Source organism: Falco punctatus (genome assembly GCF_963210335.1).
Source record: "Falco punctatus genome assembly, chromosome: 5".
Lineage (NCBI taxonomy): Eukaryota > Metazoa > Chordata > Aves > Falconiformes > Falconidae > Falco > Falco punctatus.
In genome coordinates this window covers 44,199,689-44,220,902 of record NC_137584.1, presented here as the reverse complement: position 1 = coordinate 44,220,902, position 21,214 = coordinate 44,199,689, and the positions used below count along the sequence as shown (strand labels likewise).

The 21,214-nt window shown below is 35.9% G+C and overlaps 1 protein-coding gene across 1 annotated transcript in view; it reads right to left on the bottom strand.

Moving 5' to 3' along the window:
• The window catches only part of ADGB (androglobin), a 112,693-nt gene that overhangs the window by 23,399 nt on the left and 68,080 nt on the right, over positions 1 to 21,214 (bottom strand). Inside the window, exons 21-26 of the mRNA XM_080388226.1 lie at positions 18,763 to 18,897; positions 16,412 to 16,505; positions 13,658 to 13,792; positions 13,309 to 13,462; positions 8,308 to 8,495; positions 6,510 to 6,694 (exon numbers count right to left, since the gene is read on the bottom strand). Coding sequence (XP_080244352.1) covers positions 6,510 to 6,694; positions 8,308 to 8,495; positions 13,309 to 13,462; positions 13,658 to 13,792; positions 16,412 to 16,505; positions 18,763 to 18,897 — 891 coding nt within the window. The remainder of the gene's footprint in view (positions 1 to 6,509; positions 6,695 to 8,307; positions 8,496 to 13,308; positions 13,463 to 13,657; positions 13,793 to 16,411; positions 16,506 to 18,762; positions 18,898 to 21,214) is intronic.

The following is a 21,214-nucleotide window of genomic DNA, read 5'->3' as shown; positions in this document are numbered from 1 at the left end:
AATTATTGTCATGGGGTAAACAGATGCCCCCAGAAATTGAGAAAGAATTACCATTGTCAATTTTCTCATGCTGTATTATGATCACAAGGTTCTAATTAAAATTATGCTTATTCCAAATAATATCCTGCTTTCACTCTACGTGCAAATCACAAATCTCTTCAAAGTAAATGAAAAATTTGAAAGACTACATACATAACTGTTGCTGTTTATAAAGCATATAATTTTTCCCCCCAAAACCTACACTTCTTTCCTACACTAACCACCCCAGCACGATCCTACTTACATGATACAAACAGCCTCGTACTCTGTATGGTGGGGTGTCTGTGTAGCTAATCTAATTTAATAAATTTAGTATACCTGCAGAAGGGAGGGAGAGGGGCGTTGGCCACAGTTCTGGCAACTCCCACCCTTCCAGAAGCCTCTTCTATCAGTCTGACACAAAGATCACAGCTGATTGAGGTTTAGGAAAAGGCAGTCTTGAAAGGAGCTATAGAACTATTTGCGGTCTATCATTTATAAAGTTATATCATTGTCTCCTAAGGAAGGTATTACTGTGGAAAAACTGTGAAACCATATATGTGCTAAGGAAGGGCTGTCACAGAAGTATTAATCCAGAAAATAAACTTGCATTCATTTCTAATGCCACTGAAATCTATGATATTACCTTGCCTGAACATCTGCAGAAAGAGAATTCTGAAAGGGAGTATCTTGTAGAAAACTGACTAAGGAAAAAATAACACCTCTGGGGAAGCAGCTTCACCTGTGTTACACTAACGACAGCTGGACCATCAGCTGGGAAAGGGACATCTTTTTGACTTCACTGAGGACAGAAGGCTTTACTCTTCCCAAGGTTTATTGTAGAAACAAAGGATGATACTGTATTGTTGCAACACTTCAAAAGAAAAACGTACAGGGTTTTATGTGTGTTGACAAAACATCCAGGTGAGTTCTCAGGAGCTGACAGGACTATTAGACCAGATTCAGCAAAAATTACTGGTGGTGTGTCAGTTTGTAAGCGCCAAATAAAAGGTTAAGTGTGCCACTAGATACTCAAAGGGAATCAGGAACTATTATCACTTATGGAAGTCAAAGGCCACAGATTACTTGCTATCACATCTTTCCTCTGCATAAGGCAGTGCTTCCTTTTTCCTAAGAAAATCAGTACAAGTCAGGAAATTAAAACAAGACCTTGCAGAGATGCTTTCTTCAAGATGTCTCAAATTCCTAATCATAAGCTATGAGTTGCTCTTTTGCATGACATTCAGGATCTGTAGTACCCGAGCTATCCCTCTTGCTGGCCCTGTGGTAAGGAGGTCTGTGAGAGAAACATGAAGGAAGACAACAACACTTGGTTTCTTCTAACCCATTTTTTAAGAGTGATGCAACTCCACGGGTGTTTTTTTGTATAAGATATGCCTAAGCAAGCCTGTGTCTGCAGAGTACTTCCTCACTCAAATAGAGCCTCTGAGCTTTCCAGGTATTAGTTAGCTTCCTATGTGGTGGAGGTGAGAGAAGACTTAACTCGCAGTGGTTAGATTATCAAATCTTTCATCAGAGGGAACCAAAATCATGAAGCTTTCACTCAACGGAAGTACATATGGATGAAGAAGAAACATTATCCAGACCAGAATCTAACAAGTTCTTTTACATCTGTGTGAAAACCTCCTGCAAAAAACCAATTTGGATTCTAAATGGAAGAATAACTATCAAGGTAGGTGGGTTTCAAGGGAGGCTGTATTCCTTAGGCTATCATTATCTTTCATGAACGCCTCAAAATCCTCTTTTTTCTTTCCTAAACCCGAAGAGCTTAAGTATTGAAAAATTCTATAGCGGTTTGCCCAGAGGATGATCCTGACATGAAGATACCTCAGCTCAGAATCTGGTGGAATCTGGTCCATAAAGCTCATTCTGCTTTCCTTGCTGGAAAGATTACTTGGAAAAGTTCCCCAAAATGCCTACACACCCAAAACAACAGTTCTAGCAATTGTCAGCAGGTGGTGCTGTGACACCAAATTTGTTTTCTTGCTACATGCCTCTATATTCAGCCCTGGCTTTCCTAAGCAAAGCTCTGGCTAGAAGGAGCTCCTGCCTACCTTGGTTCCAAGTTCAAACAAATATCCGAAGCATCAAAGATTGATATTCTGAGACTGGAATGTATCAGGCTTCTACTATGGAAAATAAAAGGATTATGAGCGTTCGCTTGCCCATCTGTGCTTACCAGGACTGCTGTGCTTGTATCAACAAAATGAGTTGTGCTTGCAATGCGTCAATATGCAAGTCCTTTACTGGCAAGTGAATGTTCATCTGATATATTTACCGCTTCTGAGATGTAATCAAAATCAATTGGTTTAATGTAGTTTTTGAGCTATAACATACATTTATAAAACAGCTGTGACTGGAGATGAATTAACAGTTTGTGGGTGCGAAAAGGGGACAATGTTTTATTGGTTTTGCACAATAACATCACTTCATAGTACTTCTGGCAATACACTAATCAATTCTATGTTAGGCAGAATGTGTGATTCTGAATAGGTCTCAAATGTGAGGACTGTCTTGCTTAATGAACAAGTTTGGTGCTGGTGGTATAGCAGTGGTTTCTGATTATTCTTACTCTGTGAAAACACACTTTTTTAAAGAATAACCAGATACTGACAGTAGGAATGTCGTCGTACTGAGTATCCATTGTACAAACTCCCACCTGAACTTGGCATTAGGATTTATGGAGGTTTCTACATTGTTACTGTACAGCTATAATTTCCTAACACTTTTGACAATAGCAGAAAAACATGCTTTGACAATTCCATAAATTGCACCTACAAACTCTCAGCAGGGTGGGTAATATAATACTGTCATACTGCTTACGCTCAGTACATTTCATAATCTTTTCACTTAGCGTGAATGCTCTGAAAGATTTGGAACACATACAAAATGTTGTATTTTTGATATACAGCATGCATATATATAGGAAAAGAAATTCAATGTTAAGGCCACTTGGCCTAGTATTGTAAAAATAACAGTAATAGTGAAAAAAACCAACAAATAGTGACAGCTTCAGAGTCATTCCTTCCAAATGACAGCTCTCTATGCAAGCATATACACTTAAATGACATCAGAATATTCATTTCACCTTCAAATACAGTCTAAAATCATAACACTTTTTAATAGGCTCTAGTGCTGAATAGGAACCTGACATGATGACCTTTCTATTTCCCATCGGGTTAATATAACAGATATTACCATTGACTGAATCATAACGGATTTGTGAGGATATTTTTTTTAGTTCTTCTCACCTACGCCCCCTGCTAGTCTGGCAAAGACAAAACGTCCCTCTTTGCTATTCTGCCCCACGCTCTCCCTTCCAGCGTCTGTTGAAACCCATTTCTTTTCTCTTTCACCTGATTGTGCCTTTTAACTTATCTCCATCTTCAGACTGTGATCTTTGTCAAAAAGAGTCTCCTGAAAGGAAGTTTCTCCTTCACTTTACCGAGGGTAACTTGGTGATTTATTTCAAGTATTGTGATGCTGACTCTAATCTGTATTACAGCCTTCCTGCTTCTATTTCCACCAGTCTACTATTGTGTTTAATAACCCATTCCCACATTCCAAAAACAGTAACCAAAAATAGCTACTGATTATCTTGGTAACTCAGACAGAATCATGACCGCTTCTCCATGACTTCCTTTAAAACCACAACATTGTGATCTGATGAGTTACACTTCAAGAGCATGGTCTCCATAGGATTTAATTTTACATTTCTGGTAATAACAAGGTGCAGTTGAGACAGAAATCAAGGTGTTTCATAAATATGATTAAAGTAGTTATTCTTCCCACACATCACTGGAAATTTAGACAAAACATTTTTCTAAAGGATCACATCAGAAAGCTACACAGTTCAAAAGAGTGGAGGTAAATACATGAAATATGATGCTATTTTGGGCTTCAGTGAAGCAATAATCCAGTATTTGAACAATTTGTCTTCTCCTCAGGATCTGAATATGGTCAAACAGGCAGAAACTGATTGATTTACAGACGATTTATTGTCTAAAAGTCTTCATAAAAGGACTGAAGACTAGTATCTTACAACACTGATGTACAGTGATGTCCATGGAGAGTACACTAGCTGACTTGTTTGCTTATAAACAACTGCTTTATTTAAGCAAACTTGTAGTGCTTATGAATAAAATAATTTTCAAAATGAAACCCACAGATAAAACGAAAAATTCAAAATAGTATATGATCTTACAAATACTACAGAAATAGCTTGATTAAGAAGTGAAGCATAATGAAAATAGGGAAACAAATGAAGATTAGGAATGACATTACGATGGCACAGCAGTAGCACCTGAATTCTATTACATATAAGTAGCATAGCAGAAGCAGGTAGATGGTACTTCATTTTTGTTAAAAATTACCTGAGCACTACAGGGGCAATTATTGAAAATACGTCTAAGAATTATATACCTTATTGAGCTGTATTTATCGTTTCTGAACAGTAAAATTAAACAGCACTTCAAATATCAATCAACTGGCCAATAATACTTTCAGATGACAAAATTTTCATTCCAGTTTTGTTTTAGCTTCTTTAGTAGCCTGGTCGCAATTTTATCAAACGATAAAAACACCAGTGGCAAACAGCTAATACTGTCTGATGGTAGCTCTTGAGTACTGGAAGTGAAACATGAAAGAAGATGTCTGGATAACCTAACTCTGCTCTCTAGAGTGTCCAGGAATCCCCCTTGCTACATCAAAAGGGGATGATGGCAGAGCACTGCTGCCATCTCAAGCTGAAGACTCTATTAAATCTGGTTGTAAATTAATACCACCATAGCTGGACAGCATATCCCAAGGAAACTGGATTATTTGTGTATGATTAAGACCAAAAACCCCCCACATAAGCCTTAGCCACTAACTGGTATCACAGGATCATGGGAGGCTGAGTGGTCCTGGCAGAGGCTGGAAGACACTCCTGGAGATCATTTAGTTCAATCCCATTGCTAAAAGCAGGGTCAGCAGGGTTGCTCACAGCCATATCCCATTGGGTTTGTGCTTATCGCCAAGGATGAAGACTCCAAAACCTCTCTGGGCAATCTGTTCCAGTGTTTGACACCCTGACAGTAAAAATGAAACAAGAAAAAAAAAAAACCAAACCAAACACTGCTCCCTGCTCCCCAATCACCTTTACTAATGCTTGAATTGTATTTCCTATATTTCAGTTTGTGCCCGTTGCCTCTTGTCTTGTAACTGGGTACCACTGAAAAGAGTTTGGCTTCATTTTCTCTACCTCCTTGCCACTTCTTCCAGTATTTGGATGATGCCAGGCTCAGACATACAGTAGATTCTGAATGTTAGTTTGTTGGACTACAGAGAGTCAGTTTTAACTGATGTCAGCTGGATTTTTGTAAGGTACAATCATTGGTTTCAAAGTACTTTGAGAAAATACATGAATCCTAGCATACTCATGAAAGGTGACCTTTAAATACACACTGATTCTCACCTTTAACAAGAGCTAAGCTGACAAGACTGCAATGTAATGATGAATGAAAAAAAACCCACCAAACACCACAAACAACCCAAACCCCAAAGCTTTGAGCAAATAAACTTCTTTGATTCAAATGTTTAGGCACAAATGAGTGTTTGCTGTAACTTTCAAATAAATTTGTCTCAAAGGAAATTTTGTTTAAATTCAAGTGTTCCCATAATGTATAACTTTTTCTCAGTATTTCAGTTGCCATATAAAGAACTGACAACAGTATAACAGTATATTGGTCATTTATGCCTTTTATGCCAGCTTTGCAAGTCTGGGGCAAGTAGGTAGCTCTTCCTTCAGTGTCTTCTATTCCCATGAATATCATTGTGAAGCTATAGCAGAGGTAGAGTAAAAATTGTGGAGTTTTTATTACGGATAAATATTGTATCATTTATTCAAGAGCTTTGCCTTGTACTCTGGGGCTTGTATATTGGATGAGGAGACAATGAAACCTGTACTCTTGCTAAAAGGAGTGATGCTCAGGATGGTGCATTTAAACCGTAAGAGTAAGTGTAATCTGTGAATTATCTACCATGTTTCACGGTCTGGACATTAGTTTCCTAACACCCAAAATTCTTCGAATTTTAAGATCAAACAAATAAAGGCAAGATCTTGAAAATAAAACATATTTCAATTGTCAAGGACAAAGCAAACATATGAATAAAAATTTTCAGAACTGAGAAGCTATTTCAATTATCCACAAAACTCTCTACTCTGTTACAAAACAAGACCAAAAGGCAGAGGAAGACGACAAGGCTGGACACCTTATTTTAATCAATCCTCTTGGTACCTTTCCTCATTGCTGAGGACCAAGAACTCCTGTCCATTGCTCAAAAATGTAGCTGATTTCAGTCAACCACAAAGAAATTAGGGATTCATAGGAAAAGTAGGGAAAAAAAATATTTTCTCCGATTACCTAAAGTTACTGTAAGAATACATATTTCTCAGTGAATAAAATTATAAATCAGAATACAATACTTACAGTGGGAACTCGAAAGTGTTTCATTACTCAAGAAATTAAAAGCAGGGATGACTGCATGGCCCTTTCCAGTGACACTCACAATTTCTTCCTCTTTATCCAGGACTTGTAGTTTAATAAACACTTCTGATTTAGATGTTTGCACCTGCACTGTAGTGATATGTGATGCTGTGACTTTTACTGAATACCTAAAGAAGAAGAAAAAAATTACAGCAATATAACCAACTATACCAGATCATTCTTTTTTTTGGAAAAGTACCTAAACATTGTGCTGATTGGAAGCAAAGACTTACAATTGAGTTTATAGTCAACTGTCACCATGCAATCTGGTGGGCTAAGCTTCCTGTAGTGAACTTGTGCAGTGAATCTGTGATCAAAATAGGTACTGCTGCAAAAAAAGCGGTGGTCTTCCCATTTGTTTTTTTCACTGCCTTATCTAATGTCCAGATATACATTTTCCCTCCTGCTGTATTAGTATTTGTTGAAAAACAAGGTTGGCCAGGTTAGGGGACTGTTTCAATTAAAAGGTAACTGAAGGAAAAAAAAAAAAAAAAAAAAAAGAACGATTTGCTTTCAAAAGGTAGAGCTACCTCCTTTGACAGCAGCTGCTACTCCAGTCAATTTTAAAGACCATGGGATTAAAATACTAGAATTAGAGTTTTAGGATGAAATTTAACTAATAGTTTTGTTATGACTCATAACTTTATGTATTACTTGCTTTTTGTCCATAAATTCCAATCGTTAGACTAATCTCATCAAGCAAACAAATAACACACAAAACCTCCATCACCCTGACTTCAGCACATTTGGAGCCAAAAATATATCAATACTTTAAAATAAAAAATTTAAAATATTGGCAACAAAGGGGTGAAAAAGAAAAAAAACTCATCAAAAAAGAGAGTTTACAGAATTCCAGTGCACTCCTTATATTTCCATTATATGCTTTCTTCACTTACGTATTGAAACTGATTCTTCTTGTTGAATAGACCTCTAGCTCAAGAATAAGTCATTTATTTGAAATATTGATATAAATTGTCAGGAATCAAGGCAAAATGTTCTAGAATTAACCTTCAAAATATATACATGTAATTAGGTCTAAGCCCGGGGCTGTTCTAGTGCAGTGTATAGCCCTTTCTGTAAAAACTTAAGTACAGTGATTTAGTCAGGGTCAGTTCTGAACTTCAAACTCAGCCAGAATAAACTGATTTTAATAATAAACTTTAATAAACTAGGAAAGGATTAATAAAAATGAAATAATCATGTGTTTATTAAATATGTTCTCCTGAAAGAATCAGCATGCTAAAAAAAAGTATATAAATTTTTCTGCCAACACGGCAAGATGGAAATTGGTCTATCAGAAAAGTCTGTTGTATTTCTGTATTATTTAAAGATTTATCTGAATAGCTGTAAAAAATACATCAAACTATGTCTCCTCCCCACCTGCAAAATCTTGATTTAAATACTTATTTAATCCCCAAAAGTACTATGGAATTTCAGTAATTGACATATGGAAAAGATTTCAAGATCAAGCTCATAGAAATGCAAAATACTGTTATCATGATTTTAAAGTTATAGTCTGTGTACTGCATACCTGTTCTTCCTTTAAGCAGTGGCAATACTTCAGAAAATAACATTTCCACAAATTAAACGTAAAATTGGGTATTGCACATTGATGACCCATAAAATTCAGATATTTGCCTTAAATCCCTCCCCTTTCTAAGGAAGAGGAAATAACATACTTTTCTGTCAGTGATGGTCCATATAAAAAGCATATTTTAATCATTCTTCTGTCAATATTTACCTGAACATTACATGCTTGTCATTGGGTATGTAATACTCTCTAATTTCTTTAGTAGAATAAACATTGTTTACAGCCTGACGAGAAAGAAATGGGAGTAGATTATGAGAACCAATGAGCCGGAGCCTCCATTTTCCAGCTGCCACAGGCAGGTCACCAGTACGTGCTTCAGCCATAAATGTGTATCCTTTCTGAAAGGAGAAAACGAGTCAGTGTTACACGGAAATAACACTACTCAAAATCCACTCTATGACTACACACAACACAGTTTTGTCCGTTACACTTATTAATAAAATAAAATGTCCTTCATAAGCAAGAATCTTACAGTTCCATTATAGTTTAATTCATGAAGCAGCCCTTATTCCAGGAATTTATATTTGGCAAAAAGTTACATAGCAACTCAAATCCAATTTCATCTAACTCCATAGCTGGGAGGTATTTTTAGGGGTAGGTACAATCAAACTCCCGAGGCCACTTTCTAAGCAAATTATTTGATGATTCGAAGTTGTTTAATAAAGTCTAATTTAACAACTGTTAATGAGTACTTACTCTTATTTAAGCATGTGCAGTACTTTAGTCTGTACAACATGACTAAAGTTCAGTAAAACACATTTATTTGACATATTTTCTTGCTTTGTATATCATACCACTATGCAAATAGCTCCCAGATAAAACACATCTATACATCTCTGTGTTCTATAATATTACTGTTCTTTTTCTCATAAAAACATTAGCATTAGTATCAATTCTTTTCATTTGGTACAAAATATTTTTTCCCCTCTGATATTTGACCAAAACTGTATGTGGTGGTGGTGATGGTAGTAGCAGTAGATACAATGAAGAAAGAACAAAAGACTACATAAGCCAAGAACTTTCACCTCAAGTTCTGAGACAACCACATTAAACCTTTACTCACGACTCCTGGGAAACATCTGACCTGTATGCCAGGCATAAAAAAAGATGTGTATTTTGAAGTGTTGATGTATTTGAAAACTGCATAAACAATTTTGAGAGTATTGATACTTTGAACTCCAAAGGTGACCACAGCTGAAGATAAGGAAACTAATATTTTGGCTATTCGTTCACATGACATTTATCAAAAGCTAGCAGTCCTCACACATATGAAAACAAAACTAGATAAAGATAAAATGTAGACATGAGAATTACTGCATTCACCGATAAACCAGAGTTTTTAAAATGTCCCTTATGCTATAGGCAGTGTGAAAGTATGGGTGAATGCAGTTTGCTGCAAGGAAATTTAGAGATCAGATTCATTCGGTCTTCAAATCTGAAGTGAAATTAATATTGTCCCTATTCTTAACAATGTCATTGCAAGTATAGCATTAAGGGTCAGGGTCTTGTTTTTAGGAAGATACTGATTTAAGAAAAACTATTTCTAGTATTAGAAAAATATAAAAAAATGAAAAATATAAAAAATATTAAACCCACACAATTAAGAAGCTTGATGCAGATGTGTCTGCTCTTAAGAATACTGAGAAGAATATGGGAAACCAGAATACAAATTAAAAAGTTTCAAAATTTCATTGTATTTTGTATTTGAAAAAAAGAAAGCAATATGAATGTGATTACTTGAAAGGCAGGGGCAGAAAAAAGGGATACGAGTGCAATGGCCAGTTGCAATGTAACAGGGGTACTCAGAATTAAGTCCCATCTTCAAATTCTCTAAGCTAGCTCTACCAACTTCCTATTTCAAACATTAAAATTTCATGCTCCTCCCAAGAAATAGTGCAGGTGAAACTTCTTTGAAAGGCTTTCTTTCTTGACAGTCTTCTGCTAAATTTCAGTTAAAAGAAATCAGTATTTACCAATAAGAAAGCTTTCTTAAAAAATTCTTAGAACAAATAGGGTTGTGATTTTAGGACGATCCAATAATGTAGGGTTGTGACTTCAGGACTACTGAATATTTAGAATGGAAGTAAAAGAAATGAGTCACAATTCCAATTTGTGCAATTGTAACTGTAAGGAACTTTACAGCCTTTAATCACTGCAAGGTAATAGCAACCATTCAAAGCTATGAATCAGAACTCACTTATTTAAATACCTAGTTAGGCATATAGTTAGTACCCTCGTTCTTAGGAAGTACACATGCAAACTGAGAGGGATTCAGCCAGATATTCAAGTGCTTTCTGACAGCACAATGTGCATGAAAAAAAACACTTTGTGTATCTTATTTATAAAGATAAGGTTATACAATCTTAATGTTAATTATAAATACGCAGAAAATTCAGAATTAAGATTAAAAAAATTCTTTGAGTGGGTACTTTCTGAGTACTATAAGCAATTAGAAAGCACAGTAACTGAATTTTGTAGCTGGTAGGAACACTGGGTAATCATCAGTCACCACTGAGTAATAAGCGAATAGATCTAGACAACCCCATCAGATATATGTCTCTTTCTTAAAAACCTTTGAGAGGTTTCATTACCTACTTAGGTATCTTGTTACAATTCACTGTCTCTAGAATCAGAAAGGGTTGTTTCCTAACACACCAACTAAACTAACTTTTTGGTAAAGTAAGATGATTTCCTTATGTCATTCTATGACTAGTCGAGGCAAATAACTGATCAGTGCCCTTGCTTAAATAGACTTCCATTTTCTAGAATAAACGTGTTGTTAGTGATGATTTCTTAGACTCTTATCACTGTTGGTCACCTGAAGCTTGAAGAACGCTTATCTCTATCTTTTCCTACAATCTGTCCAATAATCTGTGAGTAACAAAGAGAGTAAAATTAACAAACAAACAACTGCATCCAGCAGTAGAAAGAATAACCATGGAAGAAGAAGATTTAATGCAAAAGAAATCCAAATAATGCAAAACCAAGTAGTTTCTAGATTGTAATGTCAGCAGAAAGAAGACAGACATTATTGTTAGTGTGCAGATTTTACATGTCAATTGTCATTTTACATTGTCAGTCATTCTGAAATGAGCTTCAGCGTGTTACAGAGTGTCTCTGCAGCAGAATAGCAATATCTGTTGATAGGATTTCTTTTTAGCCATGTTGTAAATTGCTGATTCATAGTTTTGAAGCAGAACAATTAACTGGTAGGTTTATTTAAAAAAATGGACTCTCTGTAATAATATTGACAATTAGGAATTCAGACATACAGTATAATTCCTTGCTTGAGGTATTGCATTATTGACTATTTTTTACAAAATACTGTTAAAAAAAAAGGTAAGAGTCAGATTAAAATAACACCACTGTATTTAGTCTTTCATGATAATTGCAGAATGTCTTGTCAAAACATCAATAGAACTTTCAAAGGCTTTTGCAGGTCCACTGAAACATTAATGAGCCATTTACAAATAGGAATAAAAGAAGCTAAATTGTACAGTATAAGGTTATATTCTTACTGAGAAACTCAGTGTACTGATATATATATACTTGCTGAGAAACAAAGAAATGTAATAGTAATGAGTAGAAAAATGCAGCATGCCTACACAATGCTGTTTTAATACTCTTAAACCAATAATTAAATAACAGATTAAAACAATAAAAAAACTTTCAGATTATGTTTGATAACTGATGGAGGACAGGTAAGGTACTGGAAGACTATAGAACTGCAATGTTGTATTTTTTTTTAGACTGACAAAGGTGTCTAGAAAGTTATCGGTCAGCGTAACTTCAACAGCTGGAAACATCATTAAATAACTAATAAGATTAACTCTTTGTAACGCCTTCAGCATAGCAAAAAGACTGCGAAAAACAAGTCCTATCAAACCAATGAAGCTTGCTTCTTCTACAGGAAAGCACGTTATGGGAAAGAAGGAGTTACCTAACACTGTTTCTTTGATGATTCTTCTAAGACTCAGGAAACACACCGTTGTGGGGTGGCTGTGGGACAGCCACATCCAGAATGCACATATTCATGGCTCCTTTTGGAAGAGCAGGATGCAATCAATGAGATTTCAAAGATCTAACCTGAACCTGATTCCATTCAATGTTTTTATTAGTAATGTGGACGGTAGAATGGAGAGCATATATTTAATTTACCACAAAATAAGAAGGATTGTAACTTAAGAGGAAGAGAAAATAAGAATGCAAGATCATTTTAAACTAGAGAAATGGTCTGAAAAAATAGCATTAAAATCAGAAAAGAAATACACTATATTTAGTCAAAATTAATAAACTACAGGATTCAGTTCTTCAGAAAAGCACCTAGGATCACTCAAGTATGAGCCAACAACGGTGTTGTGAAAGAGAGTTGGATATATAAGCAGAGGTAAAGCCCACAAGACAGGCAAACTAATTGTTCTTTATTCATCATTGGTATGGCCACAAGTTAATCCTTGGCACAAAGTTTACTGTGCTCGGTGTTGTGTGTGATAAACAAGACAGAGACAACAGCAATTAGAAATAGTCCAGAGGAGAGAGTAATCAAGAACGCAGAATATTTAACTGGCAAGGAAAGACTGACCAAACAGTTGTCTTTAATCTAAAGGTAAAAAAGAGGGGAAGCTGTGATAATTATTTAACAATATAGTTATTTTTCAGAAGGAATTTACACTAATACTTCTGAGGTAACATACTGGCTTTGAGGGGGAGCATATCTAAAGCTGTATTTGGCATCAATGCTGCTATTATCATTAGAACGTGAAGATGCATGTTGATGTAATCATTGTAAGTACGACTTATAAAAGGCTTTTCAAACTGCATTCTTAGTTTGGTCCCTGACTTTTGAAGGTTGTTCCATCGGATGGACAGCAGCAGCTGTACTGCTACTGAATAGTAGCACAGTACTGGGAAGTTGATGATATTCCTCCATTTAGTGACAGTAAAAAATCTCAAAGAAAATTAAAACTTTTCCTTTGCTGTAAAAGGTTTAGCACAAAAGCTGATCAGTGACAGTCACTGCTCAAACTTGCTAATAAATAATGGCGCATTTCTAAGCGGAACATTATGACATAGCTAAAAATGTCTACAGAATATGTGCAATTGTCATTGTATCAAAAATGTATACTTTTCAAAACAATTCTTTGCATTTACCTTATTTTTGGGATAAACAAGAGGTGCTACTTTCAAAAAGACTTGTGGCATCTCCTCCAGTGTGTCATTATCAACAACATGAAGTCTACAGGAAGGGATAGTGCTATACACCTTTGGCACTATAAGCATGTCTTCTGGAACAAGAAATATTTCTCTAAAAAAAATCCAAATTATATTAAAATTATTTTCACAAATAAAATTATTTGTGTAACACAAAGTAGAAGTATACATTAGAATTTAAGGAAAGCAGACTTATGTAAAATCATGTTTTTCAAGCAGGTTAGTGAAAAACCACAGCGTATGAATACTACTTCCCCATAAGGGTTATATAGTGCAGTATGGAGCTCACCTGAAAACCACAAACCACACATTTGGTGGCTGGTCAGCATACGTTACAGCATAGTCAGCAAAAGAGGTCTTACACCATTCATCTTCATAACAAGGAAACTTCTCAATTGACTTACAGTTTCTTTTAAACATTTCTCTGGAAAGCAGAAAGCAAGATAAATCTTTAAATCTAATCTGGAAGGCACATGTATCTTGACTTTAACTTATGTTAATCATGAAGAACACTGCCTGTGCATGAATGTAAAAATGATATAGAATGTGTTACTAGTGTTTCTCTGTTAGCTGTTTACTCTCAAAAAAGAATAAATCAGGTAGTGAACACCTTTTTTAGAGCTAATGGCCTGTAAAGGCCAATACTTATATACAAATACTTCTATCTGTCAGTCTATCTGAGTATAACTGCTTCTAATAGCGCAAAATGTTATGGCTTCTACGGAACTTTAATTTCTTTTTTAAATAAATATCAGTTAGAATAACTTCCATTTCTTTATATTAAGGTGTCATCTCAACGCTGCGACATCATTAGGAGACTAAAAATAGATTTATTTGATTTTAAAACTTTTTTGGACAAAATAAAAATAAAAGCAAAACCAAATAAATTTAAAATGGGATGAAAGACATTCACGCAGAAAGGAACCTAAGACTGTAAACTCAGAAGTTATCTGTACAGCATATAAACTTGCAGGTGTTGTGAATTTTTGCAAAATTAGAACAAACCTCACTGGCACCTAATGAACACCATGAATTTTATTTATCATAGGTAGTATCAAAAATGTATGTTCCCCTGGGCAAAGCAATGTGATGACCAGCGTACAAAATTTTCTGTTATGTGAACAGGTTGTTGGGTAAAGAGCAGATGAAAGATAACTGGTCTCACTCCATCTTCTGGCTCTTTCCAGTGATTTTCTCTGGAGATGAGGACTGAAAGTATGCCTACACAGAGGTGAAGAAAAGAATATCCTTCTCCCTGCCACTCCCTCGGTCTTGCATTATTCTTTAACTACCTGCTTTCTGCAGTAAGTAAACAATATATCTCTTTTGCTATCTTTTAATTGCTCTCATTCACATTTTGGTTTATATGATTTACGTAAAGGGGATAGTCTAATGAAACCACACAACATCCATTTTTGGTGATAGCTGCCCTCTTTTCTGTGTCAAATATGAATGTGTTCAAGTTGTTCAGTTGCAAAAGTTTTGCCCACAAAATCTGGACAATGCTACTCTGTTATTCCTATATAGTAACTGAAATTACAGAAACAACCACCACATGCATATTTTTAGCAATGATAATAGCTGACCTTGACATTTCATTAAGGTGAGTCACAGAGTGGATGCAGATATGGCCATAATTGATTGAAAGCACAACAGTTTGAATTTTTAGTCCATGAAGCTTTGCAAAGGTTCCTTCCACCACTGATAAACAGTGCACACACAGACTGACAAAGCCCCTCAGACACCTCAGATTTTTAATTCACTGAAAATGACAGTAGGGATCAAACATGGATGAGCTTACATGGGATGTATAATGAGAAACAGGTGGCAATCCTAGCACAAACTCAGAGGTTTTAGGGCTTTTTAAACTGGTGTTTGTATTGTAAAATGGTACTGCTTCTGGCCTCCAGTAAGTCTGGGGTTAGAGAATGGGAAAACTTTTACCCCAATACTGAATTTCCAATATTCCTGCATGTTACTTACTGGCCAAGATGTTAGCTTGCTATATTAAATGCAGATCTGTCAGCTGTTAAAAAATGTAAACAAAATCATAATATCATGATTTTAACACTCTGGGACAATGCCTAAGAATCAGTCCCATAAGTTTTCAAAGTTTGAAGGTAGACTAAAAACTGCATCTGATCTTTGCTGGTACAGAGATGCTGCAAACCTAAAACTGAGGTCCAATATTTGGAACAGGGCTGTGGTTGCAATGTCCTGATCTCATCGACATATAAAGGTTTTACAGGATTAAAACCACTAAAAAGTGTAATAAAATTATACCCCATATGAGTGTTCCTCAAACTGCTGATTATAAGGAGTGAGGATTTATACCCACAGCCAGTAATTATTGCCAGTTCTTACTCCTCACCCCTGGCAGAACAGATCTACTGCTAGATCAGTTTTGCATATGCTTGCAGAGAGGTTTTTGAAGGACTTAATGAAAATATGTGAGTGTCATGCTTGCAAATGACTTAAACACTGTCAAAATTAGAGTAGCTATCTTTGCAAAAGCTGTAATTAAATACCAGGGAAAGCATCTACCTAGAAATACACCTGCTTTCCTTCAAGCAAGTGCTACAAACAAAGCTTATGATGATATAAACTGTGATACAATTACATAGTATAGCTATCTCCTTTCTAATGTCAGCCAGGATTGCTTAACAGATAGCGTGAATCAAAATGCATCTTTAGATCAACTGGTTAGATGTTTGACTAAGGAATTAGTATCAGAGTTATACTTATGAAACATCCTAAAGGATATTAAAAATTTAAATACAGGAGAAAGGTAATATTCTAGCTTAAGCTGCAGGAAAAAACCTGTAACACACATACCTAAAAATTAGATTTGCCATACTTTTACTGATGTAGGGTACACAGAATATAAAGCATGGCATACCTTAACTAAATATACCTCATCCCTTATAACAGAGTTTTGCAATTTTAAAACTAGTAACACTCTTATCATATTTATTTTGTGAACCAGTAATTTATGGCAATTCTGCGGTACTGCGTGCAATAGTTTAATTTATTACATGATTACCTTAACAGCATTACGGCATACTGTTCAAAATTTAACTCAATCACAGTCCACAAGTTTTGCAAGGTTTCTTTGACATTAGCATTTTCTTTAGTACCTGGAAATAATAAAATAAGTTTGAAACTGTAACACCTAACTTTTTTATTGTTCTAAATATACACCTGCCAAATACTTGTGAAAAATGCCATTTGCACAAGTAAATTGTCTTATGAATGTCTAGTTTTTATTTGAAATTTTACAGAAGTCTCACTGAGCTGAAAACTAATTTCTCCTTTGACAGAGGGAGGAAATAATCATCACCTTTGCACTCTTCAGCACTCTTACAAATGCAAAAATGATGTGATCAATATTTTCTGATTTACAGTTTTTTCACTGTAACATGTTGTAGTGATATGAGGTGGTCTTTGTCCTTGAAGAATATGCTGTTTAGCTCCCAGCAGCTTTTATCTGCAGATACCATGAAGGGGTAGGTATGTGCCTAGGCAATCTGTGTAGCTAAAAAGAATCAGGCAGTTCCAGCAGGTAATTAATCCCACCCATGTTTGATACCTTTAACATGACAGGATGTATTGCCACCTCAAGGTGTCTACTCCTATCCACAGAATACAGATGAAGACTACGCAACTAGTTTAGATGTGTTGTCTAACTATTCAAGACTGAAGTTAAGTGAAATCCTTCTTTATGGCATAAACAATGACAGAAATAGAGGGGGAAAACTAAAAAAAAAAAAGAGACGGTGGTAGTAATAACACTGTACTGTAACGGCAAGAAAAATATACAGATAATGAGGAAAAAACGGAGAATAGTATGGCTGAAAAAAAACCCCAACACCACAGTAAGCCACTGTAAAAATAATATCAGAATTAAAAGTAACAGAATATTGATAAATCGGAAGAAGTTAAGACAATGGAATAAAAGAGCTGGGCTTCTCACATAGTGCTCAATTGTCAAAAATCTAAAATCTAAACTTCAAAAGAGCAGCTTCTGGGCTCTGGGATTTATAGGAATTCATAATACAGTGAAAGTTTACGGAAATTCCTAATTTATGTGGCACTTCATAAACAAAAAGTGAAGGACACTACACTACTTAGTAGGAAAGCTTAAGCAAGACTGGGCTACAGGTGATAGTTTAGGAGAGAGGCAGCACCAGACTTGCTGATGAGGAGATGAGGGTACAAAAGATAGCTTGGAAAGATCATCTGGTGCAGGTAAATATACACGTAAAAGAACCCCAGCAATAATGTTAATTCAAGAAGGAGCTTCCAGCAGAATGGGGATGACTTACTACAGACATATCTACATCACAATGGAGCAGTTTTCTTTGTCAGGATCCTCAGGCATTCTATATATACTGTGAGGCTTAGAAGGAATCATTGCGATCTAACTTTCTGTGTAACAGTCCTGTACATATTAATTGCTATTCCATAATATATAAATTACTAGTCCTTCTTGAATTTGATGAGTATCTGTCCGATTTGAAAGTCTTCAGCAGTGCAACACAAATCTTGGTTTATTCCAATAAAAACTTTATCCTTTTCAAAATAAATGCCACTTTTTCTAGTTTGAATATGTCTGGATTCAACTCACAATCTTTGAATCTCAGACTAAGGAGCTTCTTTTAACCCTTTGGAGGATGTCAGACTAAAGACCTTGTTGCTATCAAATTCCTTTTCTCACATGGCTACTTACAGATTAAGTCACTGTTAATCTTTTCTTTCTTAAATTACAAACCAACAGCCTGCAAGTACAAGGCCCTTCTTTAATCCCAATCCTTACGGCTCTACCCAAAATTTCACAGTCGTTACCTATCTTTCTTCTTGGACTGTGGACACTGCACTTGGACACAATATTGCAGCTGAGATAATAGAACTGCTGAGTAAGAAATGTAGCTCCACTGTTCAACTGCTATGTAAGATTACTCTATTTATGTACATGAGAGTGAAGGATAGGAACAGCAAAGTATCTTTTGAGCACAGTATCAGCCTCTGATGCTGTGTTCTGCTAATTTTCTATTATGATACTTAGGTTCTCATATGGACTTCCCTTACATTTCCAGAAAAAAAACCCACCATTTAGCCCAGCTCTGAGCTAAATCTACAGTAATGTAAATTCCGATTTAATATGTACAAAAATCTAGGGGGATGTTTTTCCTCTGCTTTTTAGTACCATATGTGCTAATTGAGTGGTTAGGTTGAAAACTATTCTTAGTTTTACGAGAGATCAGAGATTCAACTGTAACATTTTATTTCAGTTTTTTAAATTAGATATTAATTAGTAAAAAAAATCTTTATGGTAAACATTTGAATAAGGGGAAGAATGAAACATTTTTTAAAAAGTATTTTTAAAGCACACACCTGGTTTTCTGCTGTTCAATACTTTCCTAACATAGGTCCCTCTCCAGACAGCCTGAAGTTTAAGAGCTGCTGCTTCTTCCTCAGAAGTGGGAATTTGGTTTTGCCAACGATTAATGGAATTCTTCTCACAACTTTCTGAAAGAAGGGGAGGAGAATGACCAACATCAATAAAGCTGAAAGTCCTGTATCTGCTTGCAATAAATTTAAAAAGAAAAGAAAAAAACCAAACCAAAAAAACCCCAAGAAACAAAAACCACAAAATGATGACAGAGCTGTATTCCAGAAACAGAGTGGTTCTGTATAAAATTTCCATTTATGACAAAAATACAAACTCTTAAAATTTTGCTCTTACGATAAAATCAGGCAAAATATACGGTGTAATTACACAAAGTCAGAATGCAACTACTATACTAATTCCAAATACCAATCACTAAATTCTTATTTCTCTTTATGGACAACTATTGCAGTGCATTTTAAAAATCAAGTCTCCTAATGTAATTTCAAAATATTCTTCCAAACATGAACCAACAGGTTGCGATACATTAAAGCCTGACTGAATACAGCTAAACAGAGCTTCAAAAGATTTTGAGTGTTTCTGTCTCTCAATCTGATAATTTTATTAAGTAATAATTTAAACACCAATGTTGTTCAAAACATTGTCTTCAACCTTTGCTAAGAAGCCATGGAATAAGGACAAGATCTATGATAAAGTGAGAGTTCATTTATCTGACTGTGACTTTCTGTTACTAAGGAGTTTTGGAGTGGAACAGAAATTAGTAGGTTCTGACAGTTTAGTAATGAGCTCTTTGAAGGCATCCTTGCCTAGAATTAGCATCCTGGGAGCCATCAGTACCAGGCTTTAGGGGGAGGGTGCGGGGACAGCACTACAAGCAGCCAGTGCCAGGGGGCTACTTTGGAACTGCACAGATACAGAAAAAGGGCAGTGAGGCAGTCTGAGGGGAAGAAAAGAGTGCGCCAAAAGAAAGTAGTAAAAAACAAAAGGGAGGAGAAAAGAGGAATCTGCTTGAAAAATACAGACAACATTGCAGACAAACAAACTAGCTTAAGAAAAGATACTGCTGTCATCAGCCAGGAGATCACACATTTCAGTCCAATCTCTTTTATCGAACACTGTTAAACGAGGCTGTGTTCCCAACCATCATTCCTCATTACTGTCTCATTTCCAAACCCCAGAAAGCCTCTTGAATATTTACTGACTCTGAAAGGTTACATAGCCCACTTAACAGACAACACATTAGAACTCAACAATACGTATGACACAACCAGTGTTATAAAACAGAAGCATATAATCACAGAATAATAGAGGCTGGAGAGGGCCACTGAAGGTCATCTGGTGCCATCCCACATACAAACCAGGATCAGCTTAGAGCAGGTTGCTCATGTTCTTGATTAAATGTCCAGTCCATTTTTTAATAACTTCAGGGATTGGACCTCACAACCTTGCTGGGCAATCTCTTCCAATTTTTGACTAGCCACATGGTGAAAAATAGTTTGCTAATATCCAACTGTAATTAAACATGTTCTAAGAGATTACATAGTGGCATGGTGAGTCAGATTAGTTTGCTGAATTAACTTTTTTTTTTCCCCCTTAGCTTAGCTTGGTGAAAAATCAGCAAGCTGATCTCATTCCCTAGCATCTGTGCAACTGTTGCTCATGTTGGAGTATATGTTCTGGGATGGGAAGGGGAGAATTACAGAACATTAGTAGTAGCATACAGTAAAGCTGCACCTTAAGGTCTAAAATGATCAGAACATGATCTTCATTTAATCAATGGCTTATATTGTCCTTCAGTATTTGTATTGTCGGCAACAACATTGATAATTATCCAGAGAACTTTGAATTGCATATAAGCAGGCTCTTGGGCTCCAGAAGCGACTAAAACTTACTTAGGTGTTTATGATTCTAATTTTTTCTTATTCTTGTGTTGTGTTTTTGCCAATTTAGCAGGCTATATCAGCCCAGCACAAGCTTTGATCAGTGCTGGAGCTGCAGGAAAGTATAGGGATAGTCCTGCAACAGCCTGCAGTTACACTGGTTTAAGCTGCTGTGGAACATCAGCTTCAGCTTCACTTGGGAGGGAGAGTAAGTATTTCTAGCTGTAGTCAGCAATTACAGCTGCATTTTACTCTTCTGCTGTAGAGGAGTTTATTCAAAGACAGGAACTGAAAGGGCTTGCATTTTCCAAAAGCTGGAAATCATAGTGCCATAAGCACTTGTAACAGCATTCATATTTCTGTATATTGCTATTGATTACAGAACTGTTTACCTACACCTGTTCAGATCTAGCCCAAGAGATGTTTCCCATCTCTTTATATGAGACCAGGCTGATGAGTTCAAATTCCAGCTCACCTGTCACTGAACTAAGAGCACATTACCCCCATTACACGCTCAGAACGGACCTATGAAATGCTGGAGAACACACACAGAGTG